Source organism: Pleurodeles waltl, chromosome 3_1 (assembly GCF_031143425.1).
Source record: "Pleurodeles waltl isolate 20211129_DDA chromosome 3_1, aPleWal1.hap1.20221129, whole genome shotgun sequence".
Taxonomy (NCBI): domain Eukaryota; kingdom Metazoa; phylum Chordata; class Amphibia; order Caudata; family Salamandridae; genus Pleurodeles; species Pleurodeles waltl.
This window is the reverse complement of record NC_090440.1, coordinates 1,348,857,364-1,348,877,132: the sequence shown is the minus strand read 5'-3', so window position 1 is coordinate 1,348,877,132 and position 19,769 is coordinate 1,348,857,364. Positions and strand designations below refer to the sequence as shown.

At 42.4% G+C, this 19,769-nt stretch overlaps 1 protein-coding gene across 1 annotated transcript in view; it reads right to left on the bottom strand.

Annotated features, from left to right (window-relative positions):
* NLRX1 (NLR family member X1) overlaps positions 1-19,769 on the bottom strand; it is a 94,749-nt gene that overhangs the window by 58,050 nt on the left and 16,930 nt on the right. The window contains exons 2-3 of the mRNA XM_069224834.1: positions 16,419-16,536; positions 16,213-16,291 (exon numbers count right to left, since the gene is read on the bottom strand). Coding sequence (XP_069080935.1) covers positions 16,213-16,291; positions 16,419-16,524 — 185 coding nt within the window. The 5' untranslated portion in view covers positions 16,525-16,536. The remainder of the gene's footprint in view (positions 1-16,212; positions 16,292-16,418; positions 16,537-19,769) is intronic.

The window sequence follows — 19,769 nt, the reverse complement described above, 5'->3', positions numbered from 1 at the left end:
GGACCCCCAGGGGTCGCCGGCCCACAGGTTGGGAACCACTGCCATAGAGCATTGCCCTTGGACTGAGGGTGTGGGTACCGGGATGCGAAGTTTTGGCATTTTGCGTTTTCTTTTGTTGTGAATAGGTCTATGTTTGGTTTAGATGGAATGGTGATATGACCTTTGGTAAGAATTTTGGATTTGTACGGAGAACCACTTTATGTTTATGTATTTGTTTAAAGGGTTCTTGAATAGTAAATGCTTGTATTTCACTCACTCTTCTAAGTGATGTGATAGCTATTAGAAAGGCTACTTTCCAAGTAAGATATTGAATTTGACAAGAATGCATGGGTTCGAATGGTAGGCCCATGAGTCGTGTTAGTACAATATTAAGGTTCCACGAAGGTACTGGTGGCACCCTTGGGGGTATGATTCTTTTTAGTCCTTCCATAAATGCTTTAATGACTGGGATTCTAAAAAGTGATCTTGTATGTGTAATCTTCAGATAGACAGATATTGCAGTGCGTTGGATTTTAAAGGAAGAAAATGCTACATTAGACTTTTATAGGTGTAATAAATAGCTTACAATGTCCTATGTGGAGGCATGAAGTGGTTGAATTTGATTAGTGTGGCAGTAGCAAGCGAATCATTTCCATTTGTTTGCATAATAATGTCTCGTAGTAGGTTTTCTCGCTTGTTTAATGACCTCCATACACTCTTGTGGAAGATTTAAATGTCCGAATTCTAAGACTTCAGGAGCCAGATTGGTAGATTGAGCGATGCTGGATTCAGGTGTCTGATCTGTTGTTTGTGTTGTGTTAACAGATCTGGTCTGTTTGGTAGTTTGATGTGGGGTACTACTGATAAGTCCAACAGTGTTGGGTACCACAGTTGGCGAGTCCAGGTTGGAGCTATGAGAATAAGTTTGAGTTTGTTTTGACTTAGTTTGTTGACCAGATAAGTAATGGGCGGGAGAGGGGGAACAGCGTAAGCAAATATCTCTGACCAGCTGATCCATAGAGCATTGCCGTTGGACTGAGGGTGTGGATACCTGGATGCGAAGTTTTGGCATTTTGTGTTTTCTTTTGTTGCGAATAGATCTACGTTTGGTGTCCCCCAGCGGTGGAAGTGATCCTGTAGGATCTGTGGATGTATTTCCCATTCGTGAATTTGCTGTTGATCTTGACTGAGATTGTCGGCTAACTGATTCTGAATGCCTGGTATGTATTGTGCTATTAGGCGAATGTTGTTGTGAATTGCCCAATGCCAAATTCTTTGTGCTAAGAGACACAGTTGTGACGAGTGTGTCCCCCCCGGTTTGTTGAGATAGTACATTGTTGTCATATTGTCTGTCTTGACAAGAATGTGTGTTGTGGGCTTTTAATGCTAGAAAAACTGCTAGCAGTTCCAAATGATTTATGTGAAGTTGTTTTTGTTGATTGTCCCATTTACCCTGTATGCGGTGCTTGTTGAGGTGTGCTCCCCACCCCATCATGGAAGCATCTGTTGTGATCACATCGTGAGGCACTGGGTCTTGGAATGGCCACCCTTGGTTTCAATTTATAGGGTTCCACCATTGAAGCGAGAAGTGTTTCTGGCGGTCTATCAACACTAGATCTTGGAGTTGACCCTGTGCTTGTGTCCATTGTTTTGCTAGGCACTGTTGTAAGGGCCGCATGTGTAATCTTGCATTTGGGACAATGGCTATGCATGAAGACATCATGCCTATAAGTTTCATTACAAACCTTACTGGGTAGTGTTGGTTTGACTGTATGCTTGATGTTATATTTTGGAACGCTTGGACCCTTTGTGGACTTGGAGTGGCAATTGCTTTTTGTGTGTGGAGTGTTGCTCCCAAGTATTGTTGTATTTGGGATGGTAGCAGATGTGATTTCTGGTAATTTATAGAGAACCCTAGTTTGTGTAGAGTTTCTATAACGTATTGCATGTGAAGAAGACACTGTTGTTGAGTGTTGGTTTTTATTAGCCAGTCGTCTAAGTATGGGAATACGTGCATGTGCTGTCTCCTTATGTGAACGGCTACTACTGCAAGGTATTTTGTGAATACCCTTGGGGCTGTTGATATCCCGAACTGTAACACTTTGAATTGATAGTGTACGCCGTGTATCACAAACTTTAAGTATTTTCTGTGAGAAGGATGGATGGGTATGTGAAAGTACACATCCTTGAGATCCAATGTTGACATGTAGTCCTCCTTTTTTGGTAAGGGAGCCACGTCTTGAAGTGTTACCATGTGGAAGTGGTCTGATTTGATGAAGAGATTCAGTGTTCTGAGGTCTAAGATAGGTCTTAATGTTTTATCCTTCTTTGAAATTAGGAAATATAGTGAGTAGACGCCTGTTCCTTTCTGATGGTTGGGTACAAACTCTATTGCTTGTTTTTGTAATAGTGCTTAGACCTCTATTTGTAATAGGTCTAAGTGTTGTTTGGACATATTGTGTGCCCTTGGGAGCACATTTGGCGGGAAATTTGTGAATTCTATGCAATAACCATGTTGGATAATGGCTAGGACCCATGCGTCTGTGGTAATGGGTGTCCAGTTCTGATAGTATGTGGTAAGTCTCCCCCCCCACTGGTGTTAAGTGTTGGGGTTTTGTGACATTGGAGTCACTGTTTGGTTTGGCTTGTTTTAGGTGTCTGGAACTTTCCCCTTCCTCTTGGGAATTGTCCTCCTCTATATGAGCCACGAAACCCTCCCCTCTGGTATTGTGCCCGATAGGTGGGTCTGGTTTGTGAGGTGGAAGGCTCTGGTGTTTGCATTTGAAACCCCCCTCTAAATTGTGGCTTTCTAAATGTGCCTCTGCCCTGTGGGGAGTAGAGCGCGCGCCCATGGCTTTGACCGTGTCTGTGTCTTTCTATAACTTTTCAATTGCTGTGTCCACTTCCGGCCCAAACAATTGTTCTTGGTTAAAAGGCATGTTCAAGACTGCTTGTTGGATTCCTGGCTTGAATCCAGAGCTTCTTAACCATGCATGCCTGCGAATGGTTACAGCAGTGTTGACCGTTCGTGCTGCTGTGTCTGCCGAGTCTAATGCGGACCTTATTTGGTAGTTGGATATGGCATGTCCTTCTTCCACAACCTGCTAGGCACGTTTCTGGTGTTCTTTGGGCAAGTGTTGTATAATGTGTTGCATCTCGTCCCAGTGTGCCCTATCGTAGAGAGCAAGTAGGGCTTGCGAATTAGCGATCCGCCATTGATTGGCTGCCTGTGCTGCCACTTGTTTGCCCGCTGCGTCAAACTTTCTACTCTCTTTGTCAGGCGGTGGAGCGTCTCCTGACGATTAAGAGTTTGCCCTCTTTCTTGCTGCTCCTACAACTACTGAGTCCGGTGTAAGTTGCTGTGTTATAAACATAGGATCCGTTGGGGGAGGCGTGTACTTCTTCTCCACCCTAGGCGTGATAGCCCTTCCTTTAACTGGCTCCTGGAATACCTGTTTTGCATGTTTGAGCATACCGGGGAGCATTGGCAGACTCTGGTAGGAAGCGTGGGTGGATGCCAAGGTGTTGAAAAGGAAATCATCCTCTATTGGCTCAGAATGCATTGCTACATTGTGGAACGTAGCTGCCCTGGATAGTTCCTGCGTATATGCAGTACTGTCCTCTGGAAGTGACGGCTTTGTTGGGTAACAATTCGGACTGTTATCGGATACTGGTGCATCATATAAGTCCCATGCATCAGGATCATCCTGTGTCATCCCTGTATGCGTAGGTGACTGCATTGGAGGTGTTCCCACCGGAGACCGCTGTTAGGTGTGTAGTGGGGAAGGTTGTGGAGAAAACCTTGGTGGTGGGGTTTTTTCTCTGGCCACCTTCGCCTTCGGCTGCATTTCTGTCTCCTGAGATGCCAGTTTTTTTTTGGTTTTAATTGGAGGAAGAGTTTGTGTTTTTCTAGTCTCTTTCTGGATATGCAATCTCCTTTGCGTATGGTCTGGTTCATCCATACTTATTTCCTGCTCAAATCTGTGTCTTTCATGCATTTGGCTGGAAAATCCTTGCTCTTCTGGCTCCGAAGCCGCTTTTTTCGGTACTGATGTTTCCGATAAAGTCTTTTTCGGTTCCAACTTTATTTTTCTCACATTGGGTGAGTCGAACTCTCGGTGTCGAGATCGTTCGGTGCCGGAATCTCGACCGGAGTCTGAAGTCTTCGGCAAATCTATGGCCTTTTTCTGTGCCGATGTTTGGTCACCTTCTTTTCAATGGGTTAAGCCATGGCCTGCTGGGGGTGGCGTCCCCTTGGCCTTAACGATCTTTGTGTGAGTTTTGGACGGGGCGGTTTTACTCACTGTTTTCTGCATCGTCGGGGGTCGCTCACTTTCGGATTCGTCAGAGTCCGTCCCCTGGATTGAAATTCTTTCCTCCTCTTCGACGTTGAGTTGTTCTCTCGGTGTCGACGCCATTTGCAGTCTTCTCGCTCGTCGATCACGTAGGGTCTTTTTAGATCGAAACGCTTGACAAGCCTCACAAGTATCCTCCCTGTGTTCTGGTGATAAACACAGATTACAGACCAGGTGTTGGTCTGTATAAGGATACTTCGAGTGGCACTTCAGACAGAAGCGGAAAGGGATCCGGTCCATTAGTCTTTGACGATGGATGTGGTCGGGCCGACCAGGCCCCGCTGAAGAGTGGAAGCCCCGAAGGGCCGCCGGAGCGCTTCTGCGATCGGTGCCGATGCAATAACACTAACCCGGTACCGAACAAGAACAGTACTGTTGATTTTTCGATATTTAGCTAACTTTCCCGATTCGAAATACGGAGCGAAGAGGAACACGTCCGAACCCGATGGCGGAAAGAAAACAATCTAAGATGGAGTCGACGCCCATGCGCAATGGAGCCGAAAGGGAGGAGTCCCTCAGTCTTGTGACTCAAAAAGACTTCTTCGAAGAAAAACAACTTGTAACACTCCGAGCCCAACACTAGATGGCAGGATAATGCACAGCATGTTTTTCTGCAGCTACACATGCCACCGAACATATATATATATATACACACACACACACACACACACATATATATATATATATACACACACACACACACACACACACACACACACACACACGCATACACACACAAACATACATACACACACACACACACACTCACACACTTGCTGTTAGGAAAAGATTTTCTGCTTAAATGACGGACTATTCAAGCTCCATTACTTGTCTTTAGTATCCACCTTGACATCAGTGCCCAGCAGAGTGACGAGTGAGTGGTGGCGGTCTCAGGTGTCTGTTCTCTCTTTTATCCCATTCCCCTTCCCACTAAGATCTTATCATGTATGGCTGATAGTGGGTGAGGTGTGGAGTGGAAGATTGCATCACTCCCATTAGATCTGGGTCACCAATGACTTGTATCCTTACCAGGATCCAAAACATGTTTTGGCCCTGCTCGACAAAGCCTTCTTATTGAAGATTAATACACAAGGTATGATCAACTTAATAAAAAATGTGGAAATCTGTCTTCTTGCAGCCTGTGTATATTATCCTGTTTGAACATGCTATAAAGTCTATACAGGATTCCTAAAGCTTGAATATCTATAATATAATGAAAAGTAGACAAGATGGCACATATGGACAGAATTTAACCCTCCGCAAGTGCCTTGGGCTCACAGATTGGAAAAGTATCAAAACTAAGGATCAATCGGGTTTTGGATTGATTATTGAAAAAATAAATAAAATGCCCCTTTTTGCTTCATACATAATGCCCAGAGTCAATGATCTGACTGAATGATTAAGAAAAGCTCAATTCATAAGTAAACGAGAGAAGAGTACAGGTACATGGTTCACCGGCCATCTTTAAAAAGGTTGATAGACAAAGGAAATACTAGAAATATTTGTTGCAAATTCGGACAGCTTTGCAATATTCAGCTCAGACCATAGCAAAAATGTCTTCAGTATTCTCTAAGTAACTTGTCCCATTGAGAAGCCAAAAATGTGTGCTGGGTTATACTTGAGGCAACAGACTTATGGGACCCTAAAGAAGAGCCCTGACGGCCCTTAAACTGGTTGCACCCACTATCAAAAAAGTAAATCTGTGCTGACTCTGGCATTGCTGGATATTATAGACTACTTATACTCAACTTCTCAAATATCTCTGACCCGCTTGGTACATGCTAAAGAAAAGACTGCTCCACCATGCGAAATGGAAAAAGAAACAGGATATATTAAATAGTAGAGAGCCTCGTCCCAGATGATCCATTGCTCATTTGTATTAATTTTTCAGCACAATTCTTTTTACAAACTGATGCATTAGTGAGTTGGTTATGTGTGGTCCCGCCGATGGAAAAGACTGCTGTAGTCACTTGCTCTTGTCTAAAGTTTATTTTGCACAAGCTAAGTGATCACACAATAAAGAGTGGCTATTACAAACTGTTTTATAAAGAGCAATTCAACAGAAGAAACAAGTAATGCACAGAAAGAATTATTGTGTAACTTTTGTTCTAGTATAATTTTAGAAAAGTATTTCAGGCTCCAATGTTGTACTCGCGCACACTAACACTGTTACTAGATACTTTTAAAATGTAAAGGGATCTGGGATATAGGAGATCACTATCTCTGGTTTATATATGCTAATGAGTTTTGATGGGGTCTCACTACATGGAAATTGTTCACTGTTATGCTATGTTATATTACGGAATTTATTACCTGCACATACATCAGTTGGTTTCTCGGCGCTGGAGGAAGGTAGAGCTGATCACAGAGCTGTGGCACAAAACCTTTTTTTTTTTTGTTTGTTTTTTGGGAGTAGTCAAAATTCTTAGATCCTTCCCAGGCAGGTTTCCACTATGCCTATTCCTCAGAAGCAGTCATTCTCTCAGTGACCGATGACATGCTCAGAGTGTGTAACAGGGGCTCTATCTAGACACTGGTGCTCTTCAACCGCTCGTAGGCCCTTGACATGGTCTGCCATAATCTCCTGGTGGACCTTGTTGAGGCCACCTGGTTGCAGGGCCCAGCACTTGACTGGATTATTTGCTTTTTAAAAGATCAATCTCAATCAGTCTGCTTGTCCTTGTTTAATTCACCCAAAGTCCATTTAGACCAGTGGTTTTCAAACTTCCTAATGCTGTCCCGAGGCAAAAAAATAAAGCGGAGCCCCCCCCCTAGAATTTTTCACAATTATTCTGTTAAGATGGCAATGTGTAAAGATGTCTAGACTTGTTTAAGCATTGCAGGTGTTAGGTTACCTTTTCAAAAATGCAACAAATTGTTTTCTGCTTAAAACAAAGCACATTTATCTGCATAATATTTCTTTTGGCCAGAGCCTGGCGTCCTCGCTGGGATCACTTGAGGCCCTCTTAGGGGGGCCCGCCCCCCAAGTTGAAGAGATGTGGTGAGAATTTTTAGTATTGACGATTCTCCTGAGTCAAAGAAAAAATTCCAAAACACAATGCACTTCACCCGTGACTGAATGAATGAACAGCAACCATCTCAAATTAAAGTCAGACAAAACCAAGCTTGTTATTACCAAGAGAAAGGTTGATTACTGAAATGCATCATTCTGGCTCTCCTGAGATGAGAGCCCACCTGTGCCATAAGAAGTCAGTAAAAAGTCTTGGGGTTCTTATTAATGATGAACTATCAAGTATTATTAGGTGAGTCCGATTTTACTTGGATCAGGAAGACTGTGAAGCATTCCTTGCTGACAACAGGGAAGGGGAACTAGGTAAGAAGGGTTCCTGTCTTCTGGAGTAATCTCATTAGAAAGTGAGGTAGTTGGGATGTTATCTTCAAAAAAAATTATTTCACCGACAAAGTAAGTGTTGAGTATGTCGCAAAGATTCTAAGAGTGGGAGTCTATTGGGATAAGTGAGTTCGGATACATTTCTAAAAATCTCCTTGGATTGGTTTGAGGAAGAGATCATTTTATTTGTAAAGAAGGCGGATTTGGATTGCAGAATGCACAATTTATATTCCTTAAGATACTTTTTGTAGCTATCCTTCCAATTAGAGAAGTAATTGTTCCTCCATTTGTATTCAGCAAGAGCAGTTCAAGCTTGGCTAGTTTTAAATCATCCATAAACCATTTAGATGCGTTGTGTCCTCTAGCCCGTTTTGTTTTGCGTGGTGGGGCATAGATGTTACTAGCTATCGTTAGCCAGTCGGTGATGGTCTTTTCATTAAGGTCAATGTTATGGTTAATATCAGGTAAATTGATTGTCAGGGAGTCACAGAAGGAGTTCATGTCGACCTGCGACCAGCTCAGGGAAAAGATTCCAGGATGGGTCGGCGGTTTGGAGAGAGTCAACACAGTTAATGAACATTTAATAAGATAATGGTCGGACCATACACATGGGGATACAGTAAGGTTGGACAGGGATAGATTAATGGACTAAACTTGGTCAAACATGTGATCTTTGATGTCGGTTGGTGAGAATACATGTTGTTTAAGGTTTAAGCTACTGAGATGGTCAGAGAGTTTAATATACTTTCGACCTCCCTTATCATCCTTTGCCCAGCAGTTAAAATGGGCGGTTTATTGAGAGCATGGCAAAAACCTATTTGCCACACAAGTACATATTCAACTTTATGCTTACGCAAGCTATAATGACAGCAAGTGGTTCAGACAAAAATAAAATTAAACATTTTCTTTCAATGAATTCAGGAGATTAAATTCCACCGCTAAGATCCAATGTCATATTCTGCTTCTATTTCACTTTTCTTCATGACTGTTTGCTCTAAATCTTACAAATTTTCTTTTCAGCCAATTACTCCTACTTAAAGAAAACAAAACAAGCAATGTTAAAATGAGAAGACTACATTGCCTTAGAAAACCACACACATGGATGAACTACTGGTACAGATGTACAGAACAACGGCTGTGCAAGGGGACCCCTTCTTTGGCTAGAAAAATGTCACTATTTGTGCAGTGTCTCTGGAATAAGGTTGGGCATCTTCTGACCAAATAATGCAGCAATTACATATTCCTTGAACGTGCCCAGTGGGCAACTTCCCTTCCATGGAAAATAAGACAAAATTCAGTCGGAAATGGCCTAAAGTCATAACTTCAAATTAGATCTCTCAGTGCCTAATTTGTAAAGAAAAAGGTGGCGATGTGCAAAGCCCTCCTCTTAAACACGGGGCTGCTGCAATTAAATGTGTGAACACAGAATACTGAGGCGGCGTAATCCTGAAGCCATCTCGTAACTCTTCAATCAAAATAAAGCCACTCCCTGCCCCTTCAGCTCACTCTTGCAGCTTTCTACTTTCTCTCTTTATGGCGCTTTTTTGTTTTTCCCTTTCTCCGTGTTTCCCATATGTGTCTTTTGCTCGAAGCAAATGCTTGAGGCAGAAGAATAAGCCCCGGCCGGAAACAAGAACCAACACAAATTAAGCACTGAAATCTCTGCTTCAGGTGTGGCTACAGCGAATAGAGGTGAGTAATAATGGGGCTGGCATGACCTGGGGGCCCAAAACAACAGGACAGGAGATAACACAAGATAGGATGTGCAGTGGGGTAACGAAGGCCTCTGCAGCTCCAGCAGTTCAGGGGTGCACCCGCCATTCAGGAGGCCCCATAACCATCAGGGGCCCCATATTCACCCCAAGGCCAATAAATATCTTTAAAATCTTGGAAACTCGGACCCCACATTCTACAGGGGGTCTTAATCATTTTGTGTTACGCTAATAAGAATATGATACTGAGGACATATCACGCTCTTCCCTCCAGGGTTATCATCTGAAAACGCTGCTATAGAACTTCTCGTCCCATTAAAATCTAAAGCTACTAAATTAGCAGCCTCACAAACATGGTGGAGCCCAAAGGGCAAGCAGCCATTTCCAGAGGTAGGGACACATTAGGGCAAACGCATCCTGTGCCACCGAAGAATCTTTAGCATTCAGGCAAGATTCTACATTTCTTTGGAATTCAAATGTAGTGACGACTGTAACAATTATCTTTAAAGGCTAGGAACTCTTTGGAACCAGAAAGACTTGCCTGTATTCTAGTGATCTGTTTTTTGGTGTTTTATATCGCCCCAACAAGTCTTTGGGATATTTCCAAATACTGGAGAACGCATGACGATAAGGATACACCAAGGGTGCACCTTTTCTTCCTCTGCTGGTGCACCTTTACTATCAGGACAACAGCCTCTAACTTAGAAGCTACAGATGCACGGACAGGGTTGACGACTACCCAAAGTAACCACGAAGGCCTGGTGTGGAACAGAGGCCACCATCCCAGAAGCCACAAAAGTCCTGGCTCCACAAAATGCCCCAACTGGGACTGACTAAATGCAAAGCAAGAGTACAAATGTCACAACTTTTCTATTTAGACCAAAACAGACACATCATTTTCATCCCAATGTGTAATCCACAATTGGTGGTGGTACAGGTAGGTTTTCTCTTGTAGAAATCTCTGTCCACGGGCAAAGACAAATGTAAGCCCTTGAGGGTGGAGGTGGAGTTTGAGTGGGAAACTTCCATGCAACATGAAACAAACCTTTCTTCATAGCTGAACGACCTATATGACCTCCTTGGAGAGCCTATCTAGGACAACAGACAAACGTTTAGCCATATGTGAACAAACTTAGGTGCACCTGGTCTTTAGCCTCTGACAACACCAAACAGTACTACACCTATACAAACCGTATTACATGAAATGTTGAATAATATTTGGATGGGAAGAATGTAGTGAGGTAGGAAAGAATGTGTGAAGTAAGAGAGAATGTTATGACTGGATGGAATGTGGGGTCAGTTAGATGAGAGCTGGAGTTGAAAGGAAACAGAGGTGTTGGCTTTTATGAAGAAGACTTCAAATAAAGGAATTGGAAAACAGACCGAATCGTTTTTGATTATTCAACAAGAATTTTGGCGACGAGTGGAGTAACAAACCGAGACAAAGACATTAATGGTGACGGCTTACTGTTCAAGGTTAAATAACGTTGGGAGTACATGCTGCGCCAACACCCTGTAACTAACTATGTAAGCCTGCTGGTTTATCCTAGGTAACTTTTATTAGCAAGCACTGTGTTATCGTAGCGCATTCTGTTGCTAATCGCACTACCAATGTCTTGGCTTAACGCTATTATTTAAGCGACGCCCGCGCCACTACCGCAGAACTTTGCACACGAGGCGAATCTGCAGTTACAGGCTTGTGTGTGATCGAGCAACCTACAACTTGAAAAAAAAAAAAAGAAAGAGAGGGTTTTCATTTGAGCGACGCTCGTGCGAGTCAGAACAGAACGTTGCACGCGAGCCAAGCCTGGGATTAGTGGCTCGTGCACGATATCGCGTAAAACGATTGCGCATTGAACAAAGGCTGGGCTTACCTGATTAAGGTGCCTGTGTGTGAGCTGTCACCCCTAAAGTGTTCCTTGGATCTACTGCACACAAGTACTTATTATAATCTCGGATACTTCTGGCTGAGACACTAGTGCGGTAACTGATCCTCAAATCTGGATGTACTAGTCGGCCATATTGGGGGTTGTACGTTCTGGAACTTAAAGGAAAATCTTATAGGACTCACTTCTCATCAAACTGTGTGCTGCAGGAGAACTGCAAATTAAATGGCATGAATGGAAAAAATACTTTCTAAACTACTTGGAGACTATAGAAGATGAAGAATTAACTCAAATTAGGAATAAGAAAATTCTGTTACATTGTCTTGGACCACAGGGTCTTAAGGTGTATAATTCTATTGAGAAGAAAGTTCAACAGGATGGTGACCCAAATGTTTTTTCACATGCATTGGAAGATTTAGACAGATATTATTCCACGTCTGTCTGTATTGCCATTGATATTTTAAATTTTTTTAAATAGGAAACAAGAAAAAACACCATCGATAGAAGAATGCGTTTCTGATCTTAGAAAATTAGCAATAACTTGTAGGTTTGGTTTGTTACATGATGAATTGATACAAGACCAGATTATAATGCATGTAAATAATAACCATATCCAAGAAAGGTTATGGGTTCATGGTGAGTCTCAACTAGAAGAAGTTATTGCTTTAGTCAAGAAGGCTGAAATATCGAATAAGTGTGCCATGGCTATTATAGTTGATAAAAAAAAAAAGAATCACAGAATGACATTGTTAGTAGAGTAAGGTACAAGAAACGTAATGACACATATAAACATGAAAAGCAACATACAGAAAAAGGCATGACTGACAAGAGATGTTATAGGTGTGGGAGTAAGGAACATCTAGCATATAACAAAACATGCCCTGCTCATAATAAAATGTGTGCAGTTTGTGGAGTTAAGGAACATTTTGCTAAAGTTTGCAGAAGAGGTAGGAAGGTGTCCATAATCAACAATGAATCCAACTCAGAGTCAGGATCTGAAACAAGCAATGACTCAAAGGGGCAGGAATGTGTTTTGTGTATTGATAGCACTCTTAGCTCTATTGGAAGTGAGGGAATTGGAAGGTTAAAACTGGAGGAAGACTTTTGTGCCAAACACCTGAATGTGCAATCAAGAAACAAACCTGTTTGTAAAATTTGTTTGGGAGGAGTGGAAATTTTGATTGTTGCTGATCCTGGTTCTCCATTCACAATAATCAATAAGAAGTTGTCGGAACAAAAATTCATAAATGTTCTGGGAGCAGCCTTTTGTCCTTCAGCTGTTACTCCTGAGAGTTTCACAGAAGAATCTATACCCATGATTGGCTTCAGGAAGGTAGTTTTTTAATTTAAAGGCAGAAGAACATTAGGCAAATTGTATATTGCTGAAGAAGGACCAGCGGCCCTAGGATGGTTGGATCAGAGAGAACTGAACATTGTCTTAGATCCTAATAGTGAAGAACAAGTAAAAGTTGTGTGTGACAATGAAGGGAGTGGTGTTCATCTTAAAAATAGGTTCCCAGAAGTGTTTTCCGGAGAGATTGGCACTCTTAAGAATTACTCACATAAAATCGTATTAAAGGAAAATGCTCAACTAAAAATACATAAATCCGGAAACATACCTTGGGTGATAAGAAAGGAGGTTGAAAGAACTTGAGAATCTCTTAAAAAAGGGTATAATAATTGAAGAAGTTGATGCACCTGAATGGATTTCTCCATTAGTGGATGTACGTAAGGCTAATGGTAAAATTAGTTTGTGCATTGACTTGAGAGAATTGAATAGCAACATTGTGGTGGAAACATTTCCCTTTCCGAAAATAAACGAAATGCTTGCCATGACAAAGGACATGAAGTGGTTTACGTCCGTAGACTTATCATCTGCATACCTCCAAATTAAGCTACATGAAGATAGTAAAAACTTAACTGCATTTTTGACTCCTCAAGGGTGTTATCGATATGTCAGTATGTCTTTTGGGCTTGCCTCTGCTGCAGCAGTTTTCCAGAAATTAATATATAAACTATTCAAGAACACAGAGGGAGTCATTTTCTTTCAGGATGACATTTTAATGATGGGGAAGAATAAGGAACAACATGATACCAGATTAGATGAGGTTTTAAGTATTTTGAGAGGTACTGAGTTTTCAAAATGCAAATTTGGTATACAACAATTGAATTACCTACGGCATGAAATTATGGCAGGAGGCATTAAACCAAAACAAGAATTGGTAACTGCTATTAAAGATGTACTGGGGTGGCATGGTGAGCAAAAGAGCAATGTATTAAACCCAGATCTGTAACTGGGGGTGAGTGTTTGAAAAGTTGCAACACTCTGTCCATCATCCTTTTGTGTTGCTAAAGTTGCCCTAGGTGGGAAAGGTATGCCCAGATGTGGGTCCCTTGCTCACTGTGCACTGGACTCATGCTAGCATAGCTGATGAAGGGTGATACCCTGAAACCGGTCCTAGGATGCTTGTTTCCAGTCCAGCGAGGATCTGGCTTGGCAGTTAGGGCTGGACTGTTCCCATTGGGAACAGGGTCAAGACTGATTTGCATATGGCAGGTCCAAACTGGGGTGGCATGGTGAGCAAAAGAACGATGGATTAAACCCAGATCTGTGACTGGGGGTGAGTGTTTGAAAAGTTTCAACACTCTGTCCATCATCCTTGCGGGTCATTAAAGATTCACCAGCACCTAGTAATAAGGATGAGTTGAGATCATTCCTTGGTCTAGCGGAATTTTATGCTAAATGTGTCAGGAATTTCTCAAAAAATACATTTAATATGAGGCAATTATTGTAGGAAAAACTTAAATTTGTTTGGTCAGATACTCTACAAAAGGATTTTGAAGAAATTAAGCAGGAGATTTGTTTGGGAAAAACATTATCTGGCTTTGATCCGAAACTCATTTCCATACCGATTACTGATGCAAGTAATAAGGGTATTGGTGCAGTTTTGAGTCAAAAGAATGGCAAGAATGAAGAAGTCACCATAGCTTTTGCCTCCAGGGCATTATCGCCTACTGACGAAAGATATTCAGTCATAGAGAAAGAAGCTCGAGCAGTAGTGTGGGGTTTAGAACACTTTAGAAACGTTTTGTGGGGTTTCAATGTTAAAGTAAGGTGTTATCATAAACCCTTATTGAAGGTGAATTTTCAGTAATTCATGACAAGGTGGTAAGGGGAGACAGGGTCCTACCACCAAAAAAGTTGGGAGATACCATTATTAAAATATGACATGAGGGACATTTGGGTATTGTTAAAACTAAACAGAAGATCAAGGAGAATTACTGGTGGCCAGGTATGGATATAGAAATTGAGAGAGTTATAAGGGATTGTGATTTATGTTAAAATGCAGATAAATCACTAGATCCTCTGAAACCGATGTTACAACCAGTTCCATGTCCTAAGATGGCGTGGGAAGTTATTGGCGTTGATATGGGCCCAATTGTTGAGGAACATGAAGAGTCGAAAATAATAGTGGCTATAGATTATTTTTAAAAATGTCCAGAAGTTAAATTTGTCAGTAAGGCCAATCCAGGAAATATCTTGTTGTTTTTGGATGACCTTTTCCAGAGGGAGGGACTACCTATTTTTTTTTTTTTTTTTTTACAGACAATGGGGTCCAAATCAAAAGTGAGGAAATTGAGGGGTTTTTTTTTTCCCCCAAAAGGAACGGCATTGAACACAAACTTTTTTCTGTTTATCATCCTAGTGGGAATAGAGAAGTATAGAGATTTAATCGGGTTATTAAAGACTTGTTCCAACTAGCTAAATATAAAAATGTGAATTGAAAATTCAGTGTACAAAAAAGTGATTTGGATGTATAGAACTACCCCGACGGTGACTGGATACAGTCCATTTACCATAATGAGGGGAAGAATACCATTTATGAAAGACAATCAAGGGTGGCAAATAATTCTAGACTGAAAAAATGGTCTCCCTCTGAAGTGAGAAGGAAGATTCAAAAAGTGCAAGGGAACTATAAAAGTATGTGGACTGTAAGAAGGGAGCTAAGCAAATTAGTTTGAAGAAGGGTGAAATAGTTTGTGTCAAATTACCAAGTAGAGTTAAGAAAGGAGAAAGTAAATATTCTGAACCAAGAACAGTTGTTGAGGTTTACAAGAATTCTGCCTAGTTGAGTGATGGACAGGTTCGGCACATGAGCCGATTTGCAAAATGCAAACCGGGATCGATAGTTCTGGGTAAGGATTCAACAAAAAATTATTATTGGTTAGATGCTGCACAAGGCATTGAGGATCAAGCCACAACTAGGAAGGAGATTAGGAATGAAATTGGAGAGGGAAGTTCCACATGTGAGGATTGCTGATGCTACAAAGGAATGTACTGGACATGATATGAGGAAGAAACCTATAAAAGAGTAAACAAGGTAGAATTATCAACCCACCATTATACTTACAAGATTATATTGTGAAGTAGATTGTCCTAAGGTTATGTATCTTTAGATCTTGCCTTTGTCATTTTTTTTTCAATATATAAGGGGGGGGGGGATGTGTTACTATTACATGAAATGTTGATTAGTGTTTAGATGGGAAGAATGTAGTGAGGTAGGAGAGAATGTGTGAGATAAGAGAAAATGTTATGACTGGATGGAATGTGGAGGCAGTTAGATAAGAGCTGGAGTTGAAAGGAAACAGAGGTGTTAGCTTTTATGAAGAAGACTTCAAATAAAGGAATTGGAAAACAGACCAAAGCGTTTTGGATTATTAAACAACTGTACATGCCTTTACTGATGAGATGTTCTCTAGAACCTGGATACATCATGGGTTCTTTATGTACGGGTGGGAGGCAGGACATATAGTATTCTTTATGTAAGGGTGGGAGGCAGGACATATATACGCTTAACTATAAAGATTTCAGAGACAAAATGAGTGCATTTGGGCAACATCATGCTTATGGAGACGTGATCACCTACCTGAGAGAGAAAAAGGTTCCTGGGAGGGTGGAGGTCAGGCCACACTGACCCCTCTTTTGCACGGACATCTTGCCTGGCTCTGAAACAGAAAGAAGGACACAGTCAGCATGGGGAGAACCAATCCACACATGCCGGGATGTGAAAGGCAAAGGCCTCTGGCCAGACAGCCTCAGGGGCTGGATCACAGGCCTCGCTTCAATCATTACCATGGTCCATGGCTCGGCCTCTCTGGTGGCACACACCCGGGAAGCATCGGACTCCCACAGCGGGATCTAGGACATGGAACTGCCAGCAGCACCTTCTGACCAGCATAATGATGTGTAACTGGAAGAGAAAGAGAAGGAAGGCATGAGAAAAGACTAAAGAATATGGTACACAGGAACAGGTGGAAGAAATGGGAAGAGGAGGGAGGGGATAGCGAGTGCATGACAAAGGACGACAGGTGTCTATGGGGGAAAACGCGTGGGGAGGGGGTGTCAAGAAAGCCTCGCACACAGGAGATGCAGTAGGAGCAAGAGAGTCGAAGAAGAGAAAGAGAAGGTGTGAAGGAGTGATGAGTGAGGAGAGCCTGAGTGGGAGGAGACACAGGAGGAGGAGGAGGAGTGACTAAGGAAGAGGAAACTCAGGTACCAACTAGTAACTAGTACGGCTGCTGTAGTTTTTTTTTAGGTAGAGGCCACAACAAAGAACAGCAGCCATAGACAGGCAGCAGATAGTAACAGAACTCCGAGCTCCTGGCAACCGTGGAACCCTGGGACACAGACTGTAGGGAGGTTCCTTAAAAGTAAACCTGTTGTGGTTATCTAGGAATGTTGGGCATAGCCTGGAACTTACATGTCATCTAGGTTCCAGGTGAGGTCACTGGGGAGGTGAGAGTCTTGACAGTTGGTGAGGGTTGGAAGTGTTTGCATCTGCTGTGGGTTGGTGGTATTTAATAAAGCTCATCTTACCAAATTACATGTCTGGAGCTTAACACTGGCGACAAGGAGTCACCACCAACTCGGAACCCACGCATCTTCTTCCTGTTGGCATCTGTTTTTCTGCTCTGTTCGAGATCGGCTGATCGAGGGTGCCTGGCTTGGAGATCCTGATCCTGAAGACAGTAAAATCCTGGCAGCACTGACCCTGCTCCTCTTACACTTGCAGCAGATGTAATTGGGCGGCTTCCTGGTGGTGATTGACGCGTTGGAGCCTTGTGCGGTGAGGTGTTGGAAAATCGGAACCTCCAACGCAGCGGGAGACGCGCTGCGCTATCTCCAAAGTCATTGTTGTTATTTATTTATTTATTTTTCCAAATTCCACCTATTTTCGGCTCCCTGTCTCTCAGCGCGAGCCTTTCAACGGTTTCTCTCCGCACGCGGGGAGTTTTCACTGTGCACGAGAGTGCGTCTTTCAACAATTCTTCCTGTTCGCGAGGAGCGGCACGCGCAACCATAGCAACGCGTCTCCTTGCTCTGGAAGTATGACGCGCGTGTGAGTACAGAACACTAGACCGCAATTTGCATGGTGTTTCCACGCCGGTTATGGTCAATTACGGGATTTCGGTGTGAAGTTTCGCTTGTTTCGCTCATTTCGGCTGAACACTAGACTGCTCACTGTACTTTTGTTCTATACACGTATGACTCAATTACGGAGTGTTCAATGTGAAGTCTAAATACTTCAAACTGTAAGACGTTTGTTTTATTTTGCCTTGTGGCCGTTACTACATTTGAATACAGGGTTGCTGTTTTATCTTAAGCTTTTCAGATTGCGGTGAATACATTTAAATGCGCACCTTTACCTCTGCTGGTGTCCATTTACTTCTATTGCCTGTACCTTCACCTGTTCACCTGTTCTAAGACTTAAATTCCAAACTCTTTATGGCTTCTCCCACGATGTCTCAACCGCCCCCCTTTTTATCAGACAAAGGGGACTCTATTCTTCCTTGGAAACGTTGGAAGAACCTTTTTGACTCCTACCTTGTAGCAATTGGGGGGGAGAAATTCTCTCCAGCTAGGAAACAGGCTGTTCTATTGCATAATTTGGGAATTGAGGGCAGGAACATTTATGATAGTCTTGAAACTCTTCCAGTAGGAGGGGCGGAGGGGGAACCCAGGGATATTTATGAAATGTCAGTAGCAATTTTAGCTGCACATTTTGAATCAAAGCTCAATGTGGTTTTGGAAAGACACAAATTTTTTGCAAGATTCCAAGGCAAATCAGAGAGTGTAGGAAACTTTGTAGCTGCTTTACGCACGTTAGCACGCACATGTGACTTTGGTGATATCACGGATTCTCTCATTCGTGATCAATTAGTCCGCTGTACAAACAATAAGAGGGTTCAAGAAAAGTTGTTAACGAAGAACCCAGATTTGAAAGAAGCTATTGCAATTGTGGAAGGAATGGAAAGTACCAGCAATTGGATCAAGGAGATGAATGACCATGAAGAAGACAAGTTATGCATGGTACAGGCACCTCAGATTCGTGAAGAGGTTTCGAAGGTCAGCAACGACAGCAAAGCACCTGTACCCACTCTGGAGAAGAGGAGAGAAGCCAAACATCAGCGTTGTTATCGCTGTGGCAACTCTGGTCACACAGCGAACAGCTCAAATTGTTTTGCACGAAACTCTCTATGTAGAAAATGTGGAAAAAAGGCCACTATGCTAGGGTCTGCAATAGTGACAAATGTGGCATAGATTCTATAACTGATAATATAAGCAAGATGATTTTGTATATTGAACCTGATATCAACCATATTGAGAACAATGGTGAAGTTGTCGATACTGGGCCAGTTGTCATGCCTGAGTGTGCTATTGAGCTTGATAGCAGAATAGTTACAGTTTTAGCAGACTCAGGATCGCCTTACACTATGGTGGGGGACAAGAATTGGCGAGCGATATTTGGGGAGGATTTTCATTCTTTAATTAAGCCTGATATCAATCCTGTTAGTTATGGTGGCACTAAGATTGAAGTAATTGGGTATAAGGTCATGAAGATTCAATTTCAGAACAAAACCACTGTGGGGAAAGTTTATGTAGCGAGGCGTGGAAATAACCTGCTAGGTTGGCGTCACCAGCGTGACATGGGAATTAAGTTAGACCCCAACTCTAAGTGTCAGGTTATGGTGGTGAATGACGGAGATGATAATCTTGAGATCCTTAAGGAGTTCCCTCAAGTATTTAATGACAAATTGGGATGTTTAACTAATTTCGAACACAAAATTATCCTGAAGAAAGGTGCTGTTCCTTCTGTGCATAAGGTGAGAAGAGTCCCTAAGTTGATGTTAGAACCACTCAGAGCAGAGTTGAATAAGCTTCTGTGCGCTGGTGTAATTGAAGAGATAGAATCGTCTGAGTGGTTGGCTCCCGTTGTTCTGGCACCTAAAGACAAGGGGAGGCAGATCCGTATGTGTGTGGACCTTAGAGACCTCAACAGGCATATATGGGTAGATCGCCAACCCTTACCCAACATTTCTGAAGAATTGTCGGGTTTGGGTGGTTCGAAGGTGTTTAGTGTGTTAGATCTATCCTCAGCCTATCACCAAATTCTTTTGCATCCCGATTCTAGACATCTCACAT